The sequence below is a fragment of the Hypomesus nipponensis genome, chromosome 20 (genome assembly GCF_054491055.1).
Source record: "Hypomesus nipponensis isolate SF chromosome 20, ASM5449105v1, whole genome shotgun sequence".
In the NCBI taxonomy this organism is placed as follows: domain Eukaryota; kingdom Metazoa; phylum Chordata; class Actinopteri; order Osmeriformes; family Osmeridae; genus Hypomesus; species Hypomesus nipponensis.
Window position 1 is genome coordinate 4489826 of NC_140380.1, and position 22915 is coordinate 4512740.

General features: G+C 50.4%; 3 protein-coding genes across 3 annotated transcripts; all 3 read left to right on the forward strand.

The window, feature by feature from the left end:
- Positions 1–169: 169 nt before the first annotated feature.
- map4k6 (mitogen-activated protein kinase kinase kinase kinase 6) lies at positions 170–13572 on the forward strand. Its single transcript, XM_084683754.1, has 31 exons — positions 170–585; positions 2126–2183; positions 3332–3422; positions 3579–3643; positions 4417–4472; positions 5068–5115; positions 5372–5414; positions 5625–5697; positions 5782–5913; positions 6132–6194; positions 6338–6419; positions 6676–6786; positions 6971–7049; positions 7202–7254; positions 7781–7827; positions 8308–8346; positions 8548–8581; positions 8711–8969; positions 9080–9174; positions 9311–9352; positions 10000–10084; positions 10520–10599; positions 10868–10928; positions 11106–11223; positions 11392–11450; positions 11653–11756; positions 11962–12217; positions 12334–12417; positions 12494–12564; positions 13082–13137; positions 13236–13572. The coding sequence occupies exons 1-31, from the start codon at positions 493–495 to the stop codon at positions 13321–13323; spliced, it is 2625 nt and encodes an 874-aa protein (XP_084539880.1). The 5' UTR covers positions 170–492; the 3' UTR covers positions 13324–13572.
- Positions 13573–13783: 211 nt separating this feature from the next.
- hmgb3b (high mobility group box 3b) lies at positions 13784–18271 on the forward strand. Its single transcript, XM_084683888.1, has 5 exons — positions 13784–13864; positions 15466–15650; positions 15832–15983; positions 16137–16311; positions 16566–18271. Exons 2-5 carry the CDS (start codon positions 15501–15503, stop codon positions 16704–16706), a joined length of 618 nt encoding a protein of 205 aa, XP_084540014.1. The 5' UTR covers positions 13784–13864; positions 15466–15500; the 3' UTR covers positions 16707–18271.
- A 1030-nt stretch (positions 18272–19301) lies between these two features.
- Positions 19302–21370, forward strand: LOC146245682 (mitochondrial ornithine transporter 1-like). Its single transcript, XM_084683435.1, has 6 exons — positions 19302–19374; positions 19577–19835; positions 20075–20215; positions 20552–20724; positions 20984–21142; positions 21228–21370. Exons 1-6 carry the CDS (start codon positions 19302–19304, stop codon positions 21368–21370), a joined length of 948 nt encoding a protein of 315 aa, XP_084539561.1.
- Positions 21371–22915: the final 1545 nt, after the last annotated feature.

Below are 22915 nucleotides of genomic sequence, written 5' to 3' on the forward strand. Positions count from 1 at the left end.
ACAGAAAAAATACAGATAGAAAATGTATGTTTGTTTGATGTGTGAGAGAGAGAGAGAGAGAGAGAGACAGAGACAGAGACAGAGACAGAGACAGACAGACAGACAGAAATAGAGCGAAAGAGAGAGATATAAAGAGATAGAGGGAACGGGAGGGAGAGAAAGGGGGAGAGAGGAGGAAGGGGATATGAACAAAGCGAGAGATAGAAAGAGAGAGAGAGAAATAAAGAGAGATGAAGTGAGCCTCAGAGGGAGAATTAACTTAGGTTCTTTAAATAACTTGTTGTGTTTGTTCACAATATGCAATTCGGGCACCTCATGTAATTAAGGAACTTCAGACAGCATCACTGCCCTACCGCTAGCTGTTTTTAGGCTCCCGTGCACAGCCTGTGATGTTGCACGAAAGCTGTGTAGTGGACGGCAGCGGAGGAAGTGAATGATATTCACAAAGGAGTCGGCTACGAAACAGCCCGTGCGCCTGCTCTTGCCGCAGCAATGGATGCAATCGGTGTTTCCTATACGAACCCGTTAGATGACTACGAGCTAATACACCGAATTGGGAGCGGCACATACGGGGACGTCTTTAAGGTATTTCCATAACGTCTTTCCTAATTCCACATACGAACACGTTTCCACACCAGTTCAAGTTCCATTTACGGTCTCAAAGGTGGCCCTACACCGAGGAAGCTGCATAACCGTTTTTCTCTGTCCCAGGAGACACCTGTTGTTCCGCCGTGTTCCGTGACCGACTGCCGCGTCAGTTGGCCATCACGGTCCAAAATGGGCTTAGAACTAGTATTTGTTGCGGCTGGTGTTAGTTTGTCAGTTGGCTAGGTTCACTTCTGCATCCATTTACACATTACATTGCATTCATTAACCAGACGCTTTTATCCAAAGCCACACACAAAAAGAGCAGAAAGTACAGCAGTATATCAGAAGTGCAGTTCTAACAGTATCTGTGGTCACTCTCAAGGAACGTTGTGCATCCCTGTCTGTGATCACCTGGAGAGAATGCCTCAGTGCAAACGTGTTGTGAGGTAAACTCTGCAACTGATAATCAGTCTGCGGTGCAGTCTAGTCATATTATTATTATCATTATTATTAGGCAGTATGGTTGCATCAGTTCCAGAGAGTTATGTTGTTGTTTATGATGATGATGCTGCCTGACTGATGTCAACAAGCCCGTGGGAACAGCATCGGCGGAAGCTAACTTCCGGTTCCTGTGCATGTTATATTATATCATATGATACCTACACTTACATACACTTGTTAAATCTATTGAGGTGTTGTTATGTTCAGGGTTGGCTGGCTGGTTATGCGCGTCTGCGGAGAGCATAGAGATGTGTAAACAGTTAATGACAGTAAGCCAGAAAATTGAGAAAGTGAAGGAGGAAGTTAGTAACTGTGGATTTCTTAACTGGGTTGAATGAGGCCCTTTAAACACGGACAACACAACCATGCTGCATCGAAACCATAGGAGCCGTACTGTACCGTAACCATAACCGTAACAACCAGGGCTGAAGGGGCTGTGCTGGGGTCCAGGCCTGCAAGAGGATCTCTGCTCATAGGAAGCCTCTTACTCTACACACAGGAAACAGGAAGTGGGGTACCGCTACAACGTAGTTCTATTTGAGAGTGTTATCATGTCAGATTATTTATCATCCTGACAGTTTTCATGGGTTTTTGCACCCTCATCCCATCCCATCATTTGTTTCCGGAGGTGTTGAAACTCTCGGCCCAAATGATCTGATATGTGAATCACACATCCCCAGAACCTGAGAGCTTGCAGACTCCATTGGACCTGCAATGACAATAGACAACCCTGTCCCACACCCACAGGAAGTGAGATTGCTCTCCTGGTCGTCATAGAGACAGGCTTACTTCTGCATTTACATTTCCAATCCCTTTTCTGCAGTTCTTGTTAAGATATGCTCCGTCCTCCACACCTGAACATTGTTATGGTGATTACCACTATTATTATCATGATGATGATGATTATGATTCACTGTATAATTGCGGTGTAGACCGGACTCAAGAGGTCACTGGTTCAAATTTCCCCGTAGGTCGCTTTTTCTAAAAGGAGCTTCTGAATGAACCCATTGTTTCACCCTGTTTCACCCTCCTTCAGGCTCGGAACCTCCAGACGTCTGAGATTTCTGCCATCAAGGTGGTCAAACTGGACCCTGGTGAGTGCTCCTCATCCTCCTCACAGCTCCAGCTATTCTACTACCCTTCCAAACAGCATTGCCTCTGCCTGGCCCTCCAGACACCTCTCCCTGTCCCTCCAGACACCCCTCCCTGTCCCTCCTTGTCCCTCCAGACACCCCTCCCTATCCCTTCAGACACCCCTAACTGGCCCTCCAGCCACCCCTCCCTGTCCCTCCAGACACCCCTCCCTGTCCCTCCAGACACCCCTCCTGGCCCTCCCTATTCCTCCAGACACCCCTCCCTATCCCTCCAGACACCCCTCCCTATCCCTCCAGACACCCCTCCCTATCCCTCCAGACACCCCTCCCTGTCCCTCCAGACACCCCTCCCTATCCCTCCAGACACCCCTCCCTATCCCTTTAGACACCCCTCCCTGTCCCTCCAGACACCCCTCCCTGTCCCTCCAGACACCCCTCCTGGCCCTCCCTGTCCCTCCAGACACCCCTGCCTATCCCTCCAGACACCCCTCCCTGTCCCTCCAGACACCCCTCCCTATCCCTCCAGACACCCCTCCCTATCCCTCCAGACACCCCTCCCTATCCCTCCAGACACCCCTCCCTGTCCCTCCAGACACCCCTCCCTATCCCTCCAGACACCCCTCCCTATCCCTCCAGACACCCCTCCCTGTCCCTCCAGACACCCCTCCCTGTCCCTCCAGACACCCCTCCCTGTCCCTCCAGACACCCCTCCCTATCCCTCCAGACACCCCTCCCTATCCCTCCAGACACCCCTCCCTGTCCCTCCAGACACCCCTCCCTGTCCCTCCAGACACCCCTCCCTATCCCTCCAGACACCCCTCCCTGTCCCTCCAGACACCCCTCCCTGTCCCTCCAGACACCCCTCCCTGTCCCTCCAGACACCCCTCCCTGTCCCTCCAGACACCACTCCCTATCCCTCCAGACACCCCTCCCTGTCCCTCCAGACACCCCTCCCTGTCCCTCCCTGGCCCTTCAGACACCCCTGACCCCCCTTTCCCCTGAAACTCATCCCTTAAAATAGCTCATGATTGATTGACATACATTTTTGTATCGTCGATTGATAAAGAACCGCCACTGCACTGGGTATAGGGGTTCTCTCCCCCTGCCGTCTACCGGCGATGACATCACATGTTCTCTGCTGTCCCCAGGTGATGACATCACATGTATCCAGCAGGAGATTACCATGATGAGGGAATGCTCACACAGAAACATAGTGGCGTACTACGGCAGCTACAACAGGTGAGCTACGCACACACCTTCGACACACACTTCCCACACACATGCACACACGCACTCACAGCACACACACACACTACACACACATGCACACACGCACTCACATTTGCCATCCTTCCTAGTGATATTATTGACTGGTTGTTACGTGCCGTTTGTCAGGAACAACAAGCTATGGATCTGTATGGAGTTATGTGGAGGAGGATCCCTGCAGGATCTCTACAGAGGTAAACCACTCTGTTCTCCCTTCACCTCCTCCTTCATCTCCTCCACCTCCTTCATCTCCTCCACCTCCTCCTCCTTTATCTCCTCCACCTCCTTCATCTCCTCCTCCTCCTTCATCTCCTCCACTTCCTCCTCCTTCATCTCCTCCACCTCCTCCTCCTTCATCTCCTCCACCTCCTTCATCTCCTCCACTTCCTCCTCCTTCATCTCCTCCACCTCCACCTCCTTCATCTCCTCCACCTCCTCCTCCTTCATCTCCTCCACCTCCTCCTCCTTCATCTCCTCCACCTCCTCCTCCTTCATCTCCTCCACCTCCTCCTCCTTCATCTCCTCCTCCTCCTTCATCTCCTCTTCCTCCTTCATCTCCTCCACCTCCTCCTCCTTCATCTCCTCCACTTCCTCCTCCTTCATCTCCTCCACCTCCACCTCCTTCATCTCCTCCACCTCCTCCTCCTTCATCTCCTCCACCTCCTCCTCCTTCATCTCCTCCACCTCCTCCTCCTTCATCTCCTCCACCTCCTCCTCCTTCATCTCCTCCACCTCCTCCTCCTTCATCTCCTCCTCCTCCTTCATCTCCTCTTCCTCCTTCATCTCCTCCACCTCCTCCTCCTTCATCTCCTCCACCTCCTCCTCCTTCATCTCCTCCACCTCCTCCTCTTTCATCTCCTCCACCTCCTCCTCCTTCATCTCCTCCACCTCCTCCTCCTTCATCTCCTATACCTCCACCCCCTCCGCCTCATCCTCTGACTTTGACTTTGTCGTCTTGTATCCGTAGTGACGGGCCCTCTGAAGGAGAGACAGATAGCGTATGTCTGCAGGGAGACACTACAGGTGAGACCTGCCTGCCTGCCTGCCTGCCTGCCTGCCTGCCTGCCTGCCTGCCTGCCTGCCTGCCTGCCTGCCTGCCTGCCTGTCTGTCTGTCTGTCTGTCTGCCTGCCTGCCTGCCTGCCTGCCTGCCTGCCTGCCTGCCTGCCTGCCTGCCTGCCTGCCTGCCTGCCCCTGCCTGCCTGTCTGCCTGTCTGCCTGTCTGTCTGCCTGCATCATGCATGCCTGCCTGCCTGCCTGCCTGCCTGCCTGCCTGCCTGCCTGCCTGCCTGCCTGCCTGCCTGCCTGCCTGCCTGTCTGTCTGCCTGTCTGTCTACCATTTCAGTTGAGATGTGATTATTGTTCATCGTGCCTGGTATGATGTGGTTAATGTGGTTGCTTGGCACTGTGCATGGTAAAGTCATACCAACCAAAATACAGACTGTTCCTTGACTATGACTAACAAAACACTGTTAGAACTATGCACTTCTGATTCTTGATTTCCTGCTGTAGTTTCAGTGCACACTATCTGTATGCTGTATTCATTGGATAAAAGGTAGTCTTATCATGTATAACTGTATCCTGTTTAACTGTATCCTGTTTAACTGTGTTTGCTGGCAGGGACTGGATCACCTCCACCAAGCTGGTAAAATGCACAGAGATATAAAGGTGAGACTGGAGTTGAATGAACTGTGTGTGTGTGTAATGTGTGTATATATAAGTATGTCGATTGTGTGTGTGTTTGTATCTATGCAGTGTGTACATGTGTACTTAGTGTGTTTCTAACTTTGGGTGGATCTTCCATGTCCTGTGAGGTCATTGTATGAGTGTGTGTGCACTGTGAACTCATTTTGTCAGAGTGTGTGTGTATGTGTGTGTGTGTACTGTACTTTGAACTCATTGTGTCAGTGTGTGTTTCTCTCAGGGAGCCAACATCTTACTGACAGAGAGAGGAGACGTCAAACTGGGTAAGTCAGCACTCCTCCCCCCCCCCCCAGCTCATTCCTCTCCACCAACACTGTCAGCACTGACCATCTCAGTATCTCTGACTATCTCAGTCTAAGCACCTCCGCACTAATCTTAACCCCCACTCCCTTACCCTTATCTCCCTAAAACCCCATCCCCCCCTTCCCTTCCTCCTCCTTTCCTTCCCCCTATCTTTCCCCCTTCTCCCCCAGCGGACTTTGGCGTAGCGGCCGAGATCAACGCCTCAGTGGCCAAAAGGAAATCCTTCATCGGCACCCCCTACTGGTGAGCCCCCGAACCGCCCCCTTGTGACCACGGTGTTGGTCCTGTGTTAGCCCTGTGGACTGAAGCCTTGCCCTGCCCCTGCAGGATGGCGCCCGAGGTGGCAGCGGTGGAGAAGAAGGGCGGGTACGACCAGCTGTGTGACGTCTGGGCGTTGGGCATTACGGCCATCGAGCTGGCTGAGCTGCAGCCGCCCATGTTCGACCTGCACCCCATGAGGTGAGCTATGCGAAGCTAAACCAATGCAATGCTATTTTATGCTATGCTATGCTAAACCATGCTATGCTAGGCTGTTGTCTGCTATGCCATGCAAGACTATGCTAAGCTATGCTAGACAATGCTATACAAAGCCAACCCCTACTATGTGAAGCTACCGATGCTATGTTAGGATATACAGTACTGTGCTAAGCTGTACTATACTCTGCTCTCTCTTCCAGGGCATTGATGTTGATGTCGAAGAGCAACTTCCAGCCTCCCAAGCTGAAGGACAAGGCCAAGTGGTACAGTAAACTACTTCCTGTCATGTGACGAGTGAAAGGTGCGATCCATGGGTTGTACCGGGATTGTGTGTGACCGTGTATGAGGCTCATGACTGCCCCCCTCCCAGTAGCATCCATAGTAACACCCCCCCCCCCCCCCCCAGGTCAGCTGCCATGCACAGTTTTGTGAAACTGTCTCTGACCAAGAACCCACGCAAGAGACCCACAGCAGAGAAGATGCTGCAGGTAGGAGCTAACCTCCCCCCTGACCCTCCCTCACCTCCCTCCTAACCCTCACCTCCCTCCCTCTCTCCTAACCCTCACCTCCTTCACCTGGCCCCCTCCCATACATGTGTCTGATAAATGAGTATTCGGTATGACCCCGTTTAATGTCTCCCACCGTGCGTGGAAGGATGTTCGACTGCTCCTCTAGCCCTCTGACCTCCAGGTCCCACCTGTCTCCATGACCTCTGACCCCTGACCTCCCTCTTCCCTCTCCCAGCATGTCTTCGTGACCCAGCTGCTCACCAGGAACCTGGCCATCGAGCTGCTGGACCACGCAGGGAACGCCGACCTTCTGACCTCGCACACCATGGACGAGTCGGACCTGGAGGTACCCCCCCCTCTCCTCCTCTCCTGTTTATCACTCTGCTTCTGTTTCCTCCGGCCTCCTCCTCTCCTCCACTCTCCTCTCCTCTGTCATTTCTGTGGCTTCATTTTTCCTTGTGTGTTGTGCGCGTGTGTGGGGTGTGTTTATGTGCATGTGTGTGTGTGTGTGTGCGTGTGTGTGTGTGCAGACCTGCAGTGCATTCCCTGATAAGATCCAGTCATTGGCGAGACAACAGCCTCCCCAGAGGACACAGTCGGAGGAGAAGTGTGAGTGACCCCCCCCCCCCTCTCTCCACACACTCACACATACACACACACACCCCACCGCACATACACGCACATGTACCCTCACCACGCACACACACACATGAGGTCCAGTTGTCTGAGGGTTGTTTTGTGTGTGTGTGTGTGTGTGTCAGTTGGTCAGGTGCTGTTCCCCTGCCCTCTGAGGAAGGAGACAGAGCCTGATCTGGTGGGTCACAACCCTGCTACCCCCCTCCCCCCTGGCCCTCCCCTTTATGTTCCTCTCTCCTCCTCTCTCTATCCTCCTCTTCCCCTTTCTCTCTCTCTCTCTCTCTCTCTCTCTCTCTCTCTCTCTCTCTCTCTCTCTCTCTCTCTCTCTCTCTCTCTCTCTCTCTCTCTCTCTCTCTCTCCATCCCTCTTTCCTCCTCTCCCTCACTCTCTCTCCCTGTCTCTCTCTATCTGTCTCTCTCTCCATCCCTCTCTCCTCCTCTCTGTCTCTGTCTCTCTCCCTCTCTCTCTCTCTGTCTCTCTCTCTCTCTCCATCCCTCTCTTCCTCTCCCTCTCTCTCTCTCTGTCTCTCTCTCTCTCCATCCCTCTCTCCTCCTCTCCCTCACTCTCTCTCCCTCTCTCTATGTCTCTATCTGTCTCAAGATGTCTGTCTCCTACAACCCCCCCTCTCACTCTACCCCACTGTCCCTCTGCTCCTGTCCCACACTCATATCAGCTAACACCCCCCCCCCCCTTTCCCCCTCTAGGGCAGCTATGAGGACTGGTGTATGGTTGAAGAGGAGAGCAGCTCTCTGTAAGTCCCTCCTTCTCTCTCTCTCCTTCTCTCCCTCCTTCGCTGTCTCTCTTCCTCGCTCTTTCCCTCTCTTACTCTTTGTCTGTCTGTCTCCTCTCTCCATTTCTCCCCCCCCCTCTCTCTCTGTCTTCTCTCTGTCTTCTCTCTCTTACTCTTTGTCTGTCCGTCTCCTCTCTCCATTTCTCCCCCCCCCTCTCTGTCTTTGTCTCTCTCCCTCGCTCTGTCTCTCCTTGCCACGTCTTGCTCTCTCCCTCTTTTAACTTGAACTGTCTCCATGGGTCAAATGTGTTTGCAGTGCTCCCGTCGAATATACCATTGTGCTATGGGGGTGTTACTGGTCGTTTTGAATACCCAAGAAAGGCTTTTAGAAATCCAAATCTCTCCCTCCCTCTGCCTCTCCCGATGCCTCCCTTTCACCTCCTCTTTTCTTCGTCTCTCTCTCTTTCTTCTTCGCTCCCTCTCTCGCTGTCTGCCTTCCAGGGGTCTACTAGAGAGTGTGGAGGAGGCCCTTCAGGGCAGGTGAGCCTTTCTAGAACACAGTAACTTCAGCGCGATACGTAACTGTGTGGTGTATGCGTGTGGTGTATCGTGGTGTGTGTGTGTGTGTGTGGAGATTGTGTGTCTATGTGCGGCGTGTATGCGTGGTGTATGTATGTGTCCCTGTATACATGACGAATCTAAGCTGAAGCAGATATGAACTTAGTTTGTGTCGCGTTGCAGGAGTCTGACCATGAAGAGGGCGCCCTCGGGTGGGGTAAGAGAGAACTGCAGACACACTCAGCCTTGCTCAGGCCACAGAGAAATACACCAAAAACACCATATCTGTGTGTGTGTTCATGGTATGTACGTGTGTGTGTGTGTGTGTGTGTGTGTGTGTGTGTAGGACTCTCCAGAGGAGGACTGGGGCGGCACAGTGAAGCGAAGCCCCGCCCCCTTGCTGTCGACCGTCCCCATTTACCCCCCCGAAGGTTACCCAGGTCATACAGACCCCTCCCCCTCCACTGGCCCCACCCCCTTCACTCCCACCAGCGCATCAACAGAGCAATCAAAAGCCTTTTCATCAGACACCATACTCTTCAGCAACTCCCTTTTCACTGATGACTCCGTCTTCTCTGAGCTCACCCTGTCGGACTCCCCAGAAGGTACACACACACACACTCTCCCTCTCACACACACACATGCATGTACACTCACATACACACGCACACTCTCTTCCCCCCCACACACTCACACACCGTGTTTGTTGCTGCAGAGGGCAACAGTGAGGCGCAGGGTCAGAGGGCGGAGGAGAGGCCCCGCCCCCTCCCACCCCCAGCCTGGACCCTGAGGAGGAACACTGAGGACACGGTCAGACTCACACACATACTCTCCTCTTTCATTGTTACACACACACACATACTCCTCTCTCTCTCTCTCTCTCTCTCTCTCTCACACACACTTCTCAAAAAGTGGAGGACACATTATGTGATGCTTTTTTTTCCAGGGGGGGGTTTGTCATGGACTTCCACCCACACCCAAAGTCCACGTGAGTATACGTCTCACTGTAACACCAGAACCAGTCAGTCAGTCAGAACCAGTCAGTCTACTCTACACACCTCAAGACTAGAACCAGTCAGTCTACACACCTCAAGACCAGAACCAGTCAGTCAATCAGAACCAATCAGTCAGTTTACTCTACACACCTCAAGACTAGAACCAGTCAGTCTACACACCTCAAGAACAGAACCAGACAGTCAGTCAGTCTACTCTACAAACCTCAAGACTAGAACCAGTCAGTCAGTCAGAACCAGTCAGTCAGTCTACTCTACACACCTCAAGACCAGAACCAGTCAGTCAAGTTACATACCTCAACACCAGAACCAGTCAGTCAGAACCAATCAGTGTAGGCAAGGCAAGTTTATTTGTATAGCACATTTGACAACAAGGCAATTCAAAGTGCTTCACATAAAACCATTAAAAGCATCAAAACATAATGCAAAAGAAAACAATATTTAAAAACAATTAAGAACATTCAATAATACATTAAAAACAGTCAAAAAGCAATATATAAAATAAAATTTGCACACCTCACCTGACCACCAGAACCAGTCAGTCAGTCTATACACCAGAACATTCAGTGTAATACTTCCCTCCGGCTTGTGAGCTCTGAGCTGTAAGACCTTGCTTCTCCAGATGGGGGCGTGTTTCTCCAAGGTGTTCAACGGATGTCCACTGACTGTCCACTGTGCGGCCACATGGGTTCTACCCAAGACCAAAGGTAGGATCAAGAATCAGGCTGGGGTCAAACGGGGGGTCAGGGGTCAGGTTGGGGTCAGGCTGGGATCAGGTTGGATGTCTAGCATCAGGCTGGGAGTTGAGGATCAGACTGGGAGGCTGGGTCAAAGTCCTAGGTCATGGAAGGGATAACTTGATGCACCAGATCAGTGAATTCTCCCTCTCAGACTCACTTCATCTATCTCTCTCTATCTCTCTCTCTCTCTCTCTCTCTCTCTCTCTCTCTCTCTCTCTCTCTCTCTCTCTCTATCTCTCCCCATCTATTTCCCTCTCTCTCTCTCTCCTCTCTCTCTCTCTCTCTCTCTCTCTCTCTCTCTCTCTCTCTATCTCTCCCCATCTATTTCCCTCTCTCTCTCTCTCTCTCTCTCTCTCTCTCTCTCTCTCTCTCTCTCTCTTGCTCTCTCTCGCCCCCCTCCAGACCAGCACCTGATCCTGGGCACAGAGCAGGGCATCTACACCCTGAACCTCAACGAGCTCCACGAGGACAGCATGGAGAAGGTAGGGTTACTTATCTCTGAAGCCATCTTTGGTATTGTAGGGCTCCGATCGAGGGCTATAGAAATAACTTTGGTTTAATCATCATGTTCACAGCATATGCTGTATACATACTGATCCTTCTCTCTCCTCCCCTCCTCTTCTCCCTGCCCTTCCTTCTCCATCCCTCCTTGATCTGTTCCTCCCCCTGTTCCCCCACCTCCCTGTTCTCCTGTTCCTTATGTTCCACCCCTTGTTCCTCCACCTCCATCTCCTCCTCCTGCTCCTCCAGTTGGTGGCTCAGAGGTGTACGTGGTTGTATGTGATGAACAACGTCCTCATGTCTGTCTCAGGTAGTAAAGGATGACATTGTTTACGTCACTTTAAGGTTCGATTGTTTTGTTTTGACACCTTGTATTCTCCAGTCTACTTATCCAGAAATATGAAGCACTGGACCGCAAATGTAAATGTCTTATTGTATGTGACAAATGACGATAAACTAGTACGTGAAACGAGAACTTTTCCCTCAGGTAAGTCTTCTCAGCTTTGCTCCCAGCGGCTCACCTCCCTCTTCGACCAGCGCGGATGCAAGAGGCAAGGGCAGCTGTCAATCAACGCTCACCGCCTATCAGAGAGGATAAACTCCAGGTAGGCGGGCCCAGATAGTGCACTACAGAGGGAGACTGAAAGACCGACCGGGAGTTACTGAATAAGTTCTCTCTCTACAACCTTCCTTTCTCCCTCCCTTGATCACACCCCTCCCTCTCTCTATACCCCGCTCTCTTGCTCTCCCTCCCTCCCCCGCTTTCTCTCCAGGAAGTTCTCCATATCAGGGAAGGTTCCAGACACTAAGGGTTGTCGGCGCTGTGCTGTAGGTGAGGAAGGCCGGAACCTTTGGGGAACACAGAACGGGGTTTTTTTCTCTGTATAGCTAAATGTCCTATCTCCCCCTTCTCCAATTCTCCTCCCTCCCTCTCTCCCTCCTCTCCATCTCTCCTCCCTCCCCCATCTGGTCTGCCCCCCTCTCTCTGCCCCCCCTCCTCTCCTCCCCCCTGTGCCCCTCCCCCTCCTCCCCAGTGCGTAGCCCCTACACAGACAGTGTGTTCCTGTGTGCACTGGTTCCTACAGGCCTGGTTCTGCTGCTCTGGTACGAACCCCTGCAGAAGTTCATGCAGTTGAAGGTGAGTCCAATGGATGGATGGATGGATGGATGGATGGATGGATGGATGGATGGATGGGTAGGTGGGTGGGCGGGCGGGCGGGTGGATAGATTGATGGGTAGATGGATAGATAGAATGAAATGTATTGATTAACATCTGTCCACCCCCCATCTGCCTCCCCCCCTCCTTCCCCTGCCCTCCTGCCCCCCCCCCCCTCTCCCCCCAGCACATAACCATCACCCTGCCAGAGTCTCCTCCTGTGTTTGAGCTGCTGGTCAGAGAGAGGGAGGAGCTTCCACAGCTTTGTGTGGGCGTGAGCAGACGCCAGTCACCCGACCGCAGCCACGCCCCCGGACACATCAGCTTTCACATCATCCCTCTGGATGACTCTCCTCCGCTAATCCCGCCCCCAACATGGCCGCCGCTACAGGTGGTGCAGGTGACCCAGAGGGACAGGGACTCCGTCCTCATCGTCCTGAAGGGTGAGGTCTACACACACACACACGCATCACGCACACAGCTGGACTGAGACTGTCATGGAGGGTGACGTCTACACAGATACAGAACAGGACCATTCTGATTGGTTGTCTCTGAGCAGACTCGGTGGAGGTGGTGAACCTGGAGGGCATGGTCAACCCAGGAATGACCTCCATGACCTTTGACTTTCCCATCCAGACTCTAGGTAAGACAGGAAGTCTGTAGCCTCAGCTGACTGACTGATTGGCTAACTGATTGACTGACTGTTTTTCTGTCTCCAGTGTGTTTGCAGGACAGTGTTCTGGTGTTCTGGAGACATGGCCTGAGGGGGAGGAGCCTGGACAGAGACGAGGTGATTGTCCAATCATACAACAGATATCAGTTATAATAACCACGGTTATAAAAGCTACAGTCATCAGTAAAAACTACAGTTATAACACCTACAGCTTTCGGTTAAAACAGCTACTGTTAAAGCAGGTACAGTTATAACAGACACAGAAGAGCTAGTTATCATTTATAACAGCTACAGTTATAACAGCTATAGTTATCAGTATTGCTTCAGTTACAAATACAGTTATTAGTTATAATAGCTACATTAAAAAAAATACAGTTATAACAGGTAGGCTAAAGTTATCAGTTATAACAGCTACACTTATATCAGATACGGGTATCAGTTATAACAGCTACGGTTATAACAGGTACGCTTATTTGTGTTTACGGCTCTCAGTCATAACAGCTACAGTTAACCGCTACAGCTAACAACTACAGTTATAACAGGCAAAGTTAACAGCTAACAGCTACAGCTAACAGTTGTAATAGCCAGAGTTGTAACAGCTCCAGTGTAACACAGGTGTGTCGTGCCCCTACAGGTGACTCAGGACATCACTGATGAGAGCCGAGTGTTCAAGGTCCTGGGAGATACCAGGTAGAGTAGGATCAGACTCACACGCACCTCTCTACTGACCTGACCACACACACCTCTCAGCTGGCCTGCTGGGTTAACCACCCCCCCTACTCCCCCAGGGACATCATTCTCCAGAGCACCCCCACCGAGGACGCTTCCTCCCCCAGCAACCTGTATATCCTGACTGGACACGAGAGCAGTTACTGACAGGGAACCAGACCAGGGCAAGGACCAAGGACAAATACCAAGACCCGAAACAGTACCCAGACCCAGTTCTAGACCCAGGACCAAGACCAGACCCACGACCAAGGCCAGAACCAGGACAAGATGGCTGTCACTTCCATCCTGGTTTATCAATGCTTCTCAGCCAGGACTACTAAATGTTTCAGCTGTTTTTTGATCCAATTTGGGGAAATAAACGTCTACATGTATTTATTTATTTTATAAATAATCATCCCTCAGTGTGCTGTGTCTTTCTACATCGTACACCCAACCTTACACCTATCACTTTCAACAGAATTATCCTTGAACCGAGTATTAGCCCGTTACTGTAGCAGTAGCACTGTACCGTGCAATGACTATCCTTTTACAAGATGCTGCCCGGAGCCCCTCGTGGCAGCTGATTCAGCTGCTGCGCGCTTGAGCCAATCACGCCAGTCTCGTAGTAAGGTAGCGCGAGCCTGAGTAGAGAGCTATTAAAGGAACCGAGACCGTGTGACCGGCTGCTGCGCTCAAACAAACAACTCAGGTAGGCGACCGAGCGGCCTAACAAAAACAATTGTTTAAAGTCTTAATCTTAAAACAGTAGTTTATTATAATATGCAATACTTTTAATGGTTGTACGGTTATATTTTCCTGAAAATAGATGAGTGATGTTCATTTGTAGGCTAAAGATGAGAATGTTAAAACAAAATCTCAATTGGTTGATTAAACCGTGACCCACTTAGATTAGAAAATTGTTACATTCGTTAAATTATTTGAAACAGATCAGTTGAATATGTTTTGTAGTCGGCGTATTAAGATGGCTGGCTGGACGCTAAGCCATTCTAACCGCGACCGTCCATCAGATGTCAAATAACCGCTACAAAAATAATCATTACTTCAAGTTTAAAATTTTAATTATTTTCTTTCTGTATCCGCTACAAATAAATATTTTTCCAACTGGCATCTCTACTTTAGTTTGCGCTTTGTTGGTCTGCTGACTGTCGCCTCCATACCAGTCCTGGCTGGCTGATTCAGCCTTCGCTTCTGACTGTGGCTGCGCTATGCCTCGCAACTTTAACAAACTGCATTATTGTGTGCTATATTTCAGACACGTTATTAAAAAGGACAGGGTTTGTAGTCCACTTTTATAAATAGAATCTGAATATGTATTGAGCGTTGACACTGGTGTAATGTTGAGTGTAATCCAAGGTTGTGTGTCTTTGCGCTCGGCCATAGAAGCTTACAACAGCGAGCTGAAGCCATTTTACAGAGCGTAAGCTCCTATTGCCTCAACCCCTCGCTTTAAAGTGAGCTCGTCAATTCATAGCTTTGCGATCGCGTCATGAAAGTTAGTTCAAATATACCTCACATCGTCGCTTTTTCAAAGAGCAGGGGGAGGATTTAAAAACATAGTTCAATTTCAAGGGTTGTTTCTGTCATGAGAAGACATTTCACAAAATGGGAGATAATTAAGGATAACAAGGATGTTAAATTGGTGACTACGTAATGCCATAGCTTTTGTGGACGTTGGACACGTTCATGAGGTCTAGTCTCATTCTTCATCACTTCAATACTCTGGATAGCTTATCAACATAAACGAATGGTGACAACGTGGGTTTAATCATATTTACCCTCAAATAGTCTTATTAAACTCTCTTGTTGCATGAGGGATAGGCTGAGCATATAACGGTCCAATTAGATGAATAGTCGTATTACCTGTGGTTTATGCACCTCTGAAGTGGATATTACAGACATTAGTTGAGTGCAGTAGGCCGATTGTAAAGCTGCTGTGACCTTGGGGCACAGTTCAATCAAGTTAAATCATAAAACGGTGCATAAAATCTGTTACGGTTTCTGGGTTAAAGGACACGTTCCTTCAAATACGGCAAGTAAGGACGTCATGTCTGGTGTGCGTGTGTGTGAGGTGTTACCCAATCAGAAGCAACCTGTATAAACATCACAATATTAAGAAGGTAGTGCGAAGCTGGCAACGTTTCACACTGGGGGTGTTTAAACACACAGTTTTCTTTAAATGTTTTGCTACGTCTTGTCAGGCTTGTATGTTCCGCTGGTCTTACAGGAAGTGTGACCCACTGTTTCCTGGTGTTTGCAGGAAGTGTAACCAAGTGTTTTGTGGTCCTACAGGAAGTTAAGAGAGACTGCATCAACTGCTACTCAGGATGGCCAAAGGTGACCCTCGGAAGCCCAAGGGCAAGATGTCCGCCTACGCTTTCTTCGTTCAGACCTGCCGCGACGAACACAAGAAGAAGAACCCAGATGTCCCGGTCAACTTCTCTGAGTTCTCTAAGAAGTGCTCCGGAAGGTGGAAGGTGAGACAAGCAGCTCCTATACACACACACACACACACACACACACACACACACACACACAGGGCCTGTTTCTACTCCTACAGACAGCCTGCTCCTATACACACACAGACACACACATAGGGCCTGCTCCCACACGCACACAGCCTGTCCCTACAGTCCTGTATGTGTTGTCTTCCTGTAGACCATGTCTCCCAAGGAGAAGTCGAGGTTCGAGGACCAGGCCAAGCAGGACAAGGCTCGCTTTGACCAGGAGATGAAGGGTTACACACCCAGCAAAGGTGCGGGCAGGGGCAAGAAGGCTCGGAAGGACCCCAACGCCCCCAAGAGACCGCCGTATGTTTACACCCTCTCTGACCTCTGACCTCTCACGACGGACCTCCATAACACAGAGCCTAAACACTGTCCGTGTACACTCTGATCCTCTCTCTGTTTCTCTGTCTTGTGTTTCTGTATGTCTGTCTTTCTCTCCCCCCCCCCTCCCTCCAGGTCTGGGTTCTTCCTCTTCTGTGCTGAGCAACGCCCCAACATCAAATCCCAGAACCCCAGCTTTGGCATCGGGGACGTGGCTAAGAAGCTGGGCGAGATGTGGAACAACCTGTCCGACTCCAGCAAGCAGCCCTACGTGGCCAAGGCCAACAAGCTGAAGGATAAGTACCAGAAGGTGCATAGTTCTAAGAGTGTTTTCGTGGCCTGTGTTCCGCCTGGCACAATGCACAGGTACCACATCTCAGCTTCCAGCCACAGTGTAATAACAACCACGTCAGCTACCAGGCACGACAGCCGAGCTAATTGCTGAGAGTTCCTGAAGTCATTCTTGTTGCATTAATGGCTGCCATTTTGAGGAGGCAGTAAGGGGGTTTGTTTACCGGGCTGTCTCACTTCCGGTTTCTAAGACACTTCCTTCCTGTCCCGCAGGATATGGCAGACTACAGAGGGAAAGGCAAAATGGGCGGGGCGTCCGCCTCCAAATCGAAGAAGGCTGCAGACGACGACGACGACGACGAGGAAGACGACGACGAGGAAGACGACGATGACGACGACGACGACGACGAATAGCGGGCCGTTCTTTTCTTTTTCCTTTTCTAGACACGATTTATTTTCTTTTTCCGGCCCTTCGAATGGTTCGGGGGTTACGACAACACTGGCTTTAAGTTTGTACGGGATCACCTTACTGTAAGACCACCGTAGGCCGTTCAGAGTCCCAGCTCTGCAGTCCGTGGAGGTCTTGTTCCTTGTTGACATCTACAGAACCTAAGGGCTGCATGTGACGGTTCCCCTTTCTCTGCAGGCCAGTGTTCTCCTGACCCCTCCTCCTCCAGACAGCCCTGTCTGTGCTAGTAGGATTCCTCCCCTTATTTAGGATTTGTGCTGTGTATATATTACGGTGTTGGAATAGATGTAGGGTTTGTTTTATGAAGGACAGCAGGTGGAGTGAGAGGCCATGGTTTGGAGAAAGAAGCCCTGGGAGGTCGTGACCCTGACCTGTAGGAAGGGAGAGGTTTAAGAGGTCAAATGAGAGGGGTCTAAGAGGGGTCTAAGGGGTTTAAGAGGTCCCCCCCCCCTGCGCTCTCCTGGCTCTCCCTAGTCTCTCCCTGGTCCTCGCTGGGCTCCCCCTTGGTCTCTCCCCAGTTATCCGCCCCTGGGGGCTCATTTATAAAACTGAGTAGATTTCACTGAAAAACGTTGCGTACAAACAAAACACAAAGTGCGTGCGCACAAATGTATTCTGATTTATAAAACACATGCACATTCCGCTTAACATGCACGTTTTCCTTTATAAATCACAATTTACTGGAAATGAAGCGCGCGTACGCAAACATTTTGTCCCACCCAAGTAACGCCCATAATTGCCTATAAAGGGTCAAATTAATATTAATAGGGTTAGGGTCCGTAACACTTTCTGGTGTGACTGTTATGGCCATTATCACATTGACAGTTAAGCGCAACGAACATATGAAAACATATGACACTGAGCATTCCTGACTAAAGCAACAGCATCAGTTTAAACCAAATTTGTCTTTATGTTCACCAAATTATTTATGAGAATACATTTCATAACATGCAAGAAGTGTTGACTGATTATCGATCCAATCAAATATGATTCCAGATTAAACTGTACACATATTGAAGGGGTTATTTTGCATAAAAAGATATCTCGTTTTTGTGCGTGCACTCTAGTGAACTCTTCCTATGTAACACGCGTGAGGTTATATTTAGATTTCTTTTTCACAATGTTATCAACTTGAAGGCTTCTCTCGAGTTTCATCCTCCTGCCATCGGAGTCGCAGTTTCCCATTTCTCAAGGTTTTGTGCATACGCATGCATGGGTAACAATGTGCATGGAGGACTCACGTGAAGTTTGTTTTTGATCAATTCCAAAGTTTGCTGTACAAACTGGTGTTTGCATTAATTTGTGCGTACGCAACGTCAATAAATGAGGCCCCTGGTCTCCTCCCTGCTGTCTCCTTGCTCGGTCACAACTATCAGGTCTGTGTTTTGAATATTGCGTTTGGATGGACCGCTTTAGGTTGAAGGTAACCTTGTGCTACTGAACGGAAGGTTTTGACACCTGTAATGTATTATATGTTTAGGGTGGTTCCAAATAAAGTACTAGATTTTTACATGTGCTTCTTTTTTTTCCTGATGGCATAACAGCTGCATAAGAAAACGTGGCTGGGGCGGGGGTGGGGGGGCAGGGGCAGGGGCAGGGGCAGCCAGACTACACCATGGTTGGACCAGACCAGGCCAGAATTAGTACAGACCGGGGTTAGACCAGGGTTAGACCAGACCAGGCCAGAATTAGTACAGACCAGGGTTAGACCAGACGACCAGGGTTAGACCAGACCAAAATTAGTACAGAACAAGTCACACCTTTGTAAGGTGTGACTAGGAAAGGCCTGTGTCACTAATGTAAGTCAGAGTTCACAATATTTCTTAAGTGTATAATGCCAAGCAACTTTGAACAAGGAAAATAGAAGGAATGACAAGGCCATTTCTGGGAGCCCTATCTAAAGACCTAAACAAAAGCTATCTAGCATACAGTGTCCCTTTTCAGTGCCTGCAAAAGGCACTGTTAATCATATTGTATCCTCCCATATTGTGATACCATATACTCTCTTGATTTCCTGTATTCATTGTTCAGTCTTCTGTGATACTCAACTTGAGTGTAACAGACATCTGCACCTTACATATGTGTAATAAATACATTGATTTTGGCTTGAACTTGTCTTTAACTAATCTTAACAGTTCCTTTCATTGACTTGACACTTTCAGAGCAAATGGCTATCAGAGAAACGTCTTCACCAGGGTTAGACCAGACTAGACCAGGGTTAGACCAGACTAGACCAGGGTTAGACCAGACTAGACCAGGGTTAGACCAGACTAGGCATGACATGTGATCATCTGCCTAGAGAGTATTCCTACTGTGTTTAAATTCGATTGATTGATTGATTATTGTGGAGAGATAGCTCAATCTAGGAACGTCATTTCTCCAGCGGCAGAGACTAAGCTATCAGCCAGCCAGATGCATCAACTCCGAGACATCACGGGTCCAAAGAGCAATCGTTCACAGCGCATCTATTACAGGCAGACTCGTTTTGCGTGTTTTTGTTGCGGGTGCCGCTTACTTTTGTGTGTATCATCTTCGGATCTATGGCGGCGGAGGAGAGATGTTCTCTGCATTCCTTTACCGGCACTGTCATTGACTTCATGGCCGGGGCTATGGGCAAGTACACTTTTAAAACTTTTTTTTATTTTATTACTTGGAAAAGGCTACTGATAAATATTACGTTGCCTCCTGTACAATGTTTGAAAGTTCCGTTTTGGTATACAACAACAAACCTCAAGCGTTGCAAACAGATTCGATGTTTATTAGAAGAACATATAGGCTAAGTACGATAGATTTATTGATGAGATTTATTGATCAGGTGGTGTTGCGTGCGTGCTGAGCGGCCAGCCGTTCGACACGGTGAAAGTGAAGATGCAAACGTTCCCGCGTATGTACCGAGGCTTCCTTCACTGCAGCCTGCACAGCTACCGACAGGACGGGCTGCGCGGACTTTACCGTGGCACCGCAGCCGCGCTTCTCTCTAACGTGGCGGAGAATGCCGTGCTGTTCGCGTGCTACAGCTCCTGCCAGCAGGTCACCAGAATCGGGTTCGGTCTGGATGAACACGCTCCGCTCAGGTGGATTCCTCTCCTCTCCCAGGGCCGGCCCTATGGTTTTGGGGGCCCTAAACAAAAATAGTGTAGGGGGGCCTTTCATTGGCAAAATATTTGTTTTACTCATGGTTTTTTTGGGGAGGGGGGGGTGGGCGAACCAATCGCAGGGCCCTAAACAAATGTTTAATTTGTTTATTGGTTCGGGCCGGCCCTGTCCTCTCCGCAGTACCGTGTCTAACCCCAGACTCTTCCCTCCTCCTCAGTGATTTCCAGAGCGCGGTGGCTGGCTCCCTGGCATCGGTCGCCTCCTCCCTGGTTCTCAGCCCCACAGAGCTGGTCAAGTGTCGCCTTCAGGCTCTGAGTGAGCTGAGGGCGCTGGGCAGAACCAGCATGGAGACACACGTGTAAGTGTGTGTGTGTGTGTGTGTGTGTGAGTCAAAACAAATGTCATTTGGATAGGCCTTTTTACAAGCTATGACACAAAGGGCTTGACACTTGCCCGTAGAACTGCTATACCTACCTAAACCCTCAAGGAAGACATGGAAAAAGTCCCAGGAACACCCAGAGAGAAAACGTATAAGAAAACTTTGAAGGAGCAATTCAGCTGGGGATGCCCTCCTCTAGACTCAGTGTGTGTATGTGGGTGTGCGTGTATGGGAGTCAGACAGGTCATATTTGCCATCCATACAAAGGAATGTGTGTGTGTGTGTGTGTGTGTGTGTGTGTGTGTGTGTGTGCAGCTCCAGCTGGGCCGTGGTGAGGGAGATTGTGAAAGCGGAGGGCGGGCGTGGCCTAATGCAGGGTCTGACCAGCACCTGGCTGAGGGAGGTGCCTGGATACTTCTTCTTCTTCGGTGGTTATGAGACCTGCAGAACACTGCTGACCCCTGCCGGAGGACGCAAGGAGGACCTGGGTGACCTCTTCTCTCCTCTCTTCTGGAGACTCGTCTCCTCTTTCTTCCCTCCTCTCCTCTCTCATCTCTCCTCCTTAACTCGCCTCCTCCTCTCCTACAACCCTTTCCTCTCTCCTCCTTCTCTCTCCTCTCTCTTACTCTCCCCCTCCTCCTCCTCTCCGCCCTCCTCTCTCTCTCCTCCCTCCTCAACTCTCCTCCATCTCTCTCCTCCGATGTTCATCTCTGGTTGTCTAACTGGCCCCTCCTTCTTCCCGGTCAGATGCTGTGTCTCTATTGGTGAGTGGAGGAGTGGGCGGGTCGTTGTTCTGGTTGTCTGTTTACCCAGTGGACAGTGTGAAGTCTCGTATCCAGGTGCTCTCCATATCCGGTCCTCAGCCCGGCTTCCTGCGCACCATGGCTACCATCCTCCGGACTGAGGGTAGGCCACGCCCCTCCCATCCCACATGCGTGTGTGTGCGTTCCCGGGGTGTGCGTGTGCTCACGCGCGTGTCCGTGTTTTGCAGGCGTGTGTGCTCTGTACTGTGGTCTGACCCCCACCGTGCTCCGAGCCTTCCCCAGCAACGGAGCTCTTTTCCTGGCCTACGAGTGGACGAGGAAGGCCCTGCTGTCCCTGGCCTCCACACACCCAGCTCCACCTGACCCCTGACCTCCACCCAGCCAGCTACCCCCCAGCCAGGGGCGGATCTAGAGATTTTCATTCGGGGTGGCAATGGGGTGGCAGAAGGAAGTTGTTGGGTGGCCTCCTGGAGGCAAATCAAAACCCAAAGTAAGGGGGTACAGTACTCCCTATGGTAAATGATAAGGCTAGAACATTGTACTTTAAATTAAACAGTAACAATATTGTTTATTGAAATGTTCTGTAATGTACAAATAATATTTTTCCATGGGAAGATTGGGGTGGCGGTATTTTTTATTGGGGTGGCAGCTGCCACCCCTTGCCACCCCTTAGATCCGCCACTGCCCAAAGCTTACCAAAATACGTGGCCATAATGTAACTACGACATCACTTGATGACCAAACATTTGTCACCGCAATGTAACCGTATTACGTTGAGGCAACCAGAAGTCCTGGATTTGGAACAAGGTCATTTGGTTATGTCTGGTTAGGCCTCCACCCAGCTTCTGAGGGTTCATCATCTTTCTGAAGTTTTTGATTGGTTATCGATGCTGGTCTGTGTCTTTCTGTGAAGTCATTATACTTTGCTTGCTAAAAGAGCTAAGCACCAAGTTGATTTGATTTCCTGTCCACCAATTACAGTAACAACCGATGCTCCCTGCCTTGTTGTATATATTTGTGCTATGCTAGCTGCTCCAAGGCATGGCGTTTTCCCTTTAGATAAACCCACTATGCCAAAGATAAACCTATTTCCATTGTAGTCAATGGTTAAGAGCGTCTGCTAAATGACAATGTAAATGTAGCCACTGCGTGACAGAACTGAATAAAGGTTCACCTCTGTTCCTAACTTCTTGTTATCAGCCCAATGTCCATTAGAGGGCACTGTTCCTCCCTTATGACTGGGGAATAATACAGGAGCAGACCCACAGGAGGTCTGTGTATGTAAGTCTGAGGAGGGGGGTGAAAAGGGGGGGGGGAGACTATGGGTGATGTGTGTGTGGGGGAGTTGCTGTAGGGTGGGAGGGGGCTGGAGGAGGTGTGGGGGGGAGGCTGGTGATATGTGTGTGTGTGTGTGTGTGTGCGGGGGGGGGGGGTGTTGCTGTAGGTGGTGTTTGTGTGTGTGGGGTTGGAGGTATGTGTGAGGGTGATGGAGGTGTGTGGGGGTGTGAGGGTGGTAGGGGGGTCGCTACAGGAGGTGTGAACCTCACGCTGCCACTCTGAGCCTGCAGGGAGGTTTAATATTTCAGCCGAGGACTCTGGAACCCCTGGGGATGAATATTTCATCCCCAGTCAGGAACACGTCCTCGCGGCAATGCTGAGAAAAAACCCGCTCACCTCTGAGACAGCAGCTCGCGCCTGGACTGGAAGACAGCACCTCTTTCTGCTCTCTCAGACACCATGACAACCGCAGGAAACGTACACCGAACCCCCCCGGCTCACGCTACACCAACACGAATCCGGTGAGTGTACCTCAGCGCGCGCAGTGTAGGGTACTGTGTGCAGCAAAGCGCAGGAGCGCTTCAACGTCGCTGCTCACTGACATACGCCACATTCAGCTGCCTCTAATCGTGGAGAA

Coding starts and splice junctions, on each gene's coding strand:
- map4k6 (XM_084683754.1), top strand. CDS start 493: ATGGATGCAATCGGTGTTTCCTATACGAACCCGTTAGATGACTACGAG. Junction 10,085..10,519: donor GGTTCTACCCAAGACCAAAG/GTAGGATCAAGA, acceptor GCCCCCCTCCAG/ACCAGCACCTGATCCTGGGC. Junction 11,757..11,961: donor AGAAGTTCATGCAGTTGAAG/GTGAGTCCAATG, acceptor CTCTCCCCCCAG/CACATAACCATCACCCTGCC.
- hmgb3b (XM_084683888.1), top strand. CDS start 15,501: ATGGCCAAAGGTGACCCTCGGAAGCCCAAGGGCAAGATGTCCGCCTAC. Junction 15,651..15,831: donor AGTGCTCCGGAAGGTGGAAG/GTGAGACAAGCA, acceptor GTCTTCCTGTAG/ACCATGTCTCCCAAGGAGAA. Junction 15,984..16,136: donor AACGCCCCCAAGAGACCGCC/GTATGTTTACAC, acceptor CCCTCCCTCCAG/GTCTGGGTTCTTCCTCTTCT.
- LOC146245682 (XM_084683435.1), top strand. CDS start 19,302: ATGGCGGCGGAGGAGAGATGTTCTCTGCATTCCTTTACCGGCACTGTC. Junction 19,375..19,576: donor CTTCATGGCCGGGGCTATGG/GCAAGTACACTT, acceptor TTTATTGATCAG/GTGGTGTTGCGTGCGTGCTG. Junction 20,725..20,983: donor AGGACGCAAGGAGGACCTGG/GTGACCTCTTCT, acceptor CTTCCCGGTCAG/ATGCTGTGTCTCTATTGGTG.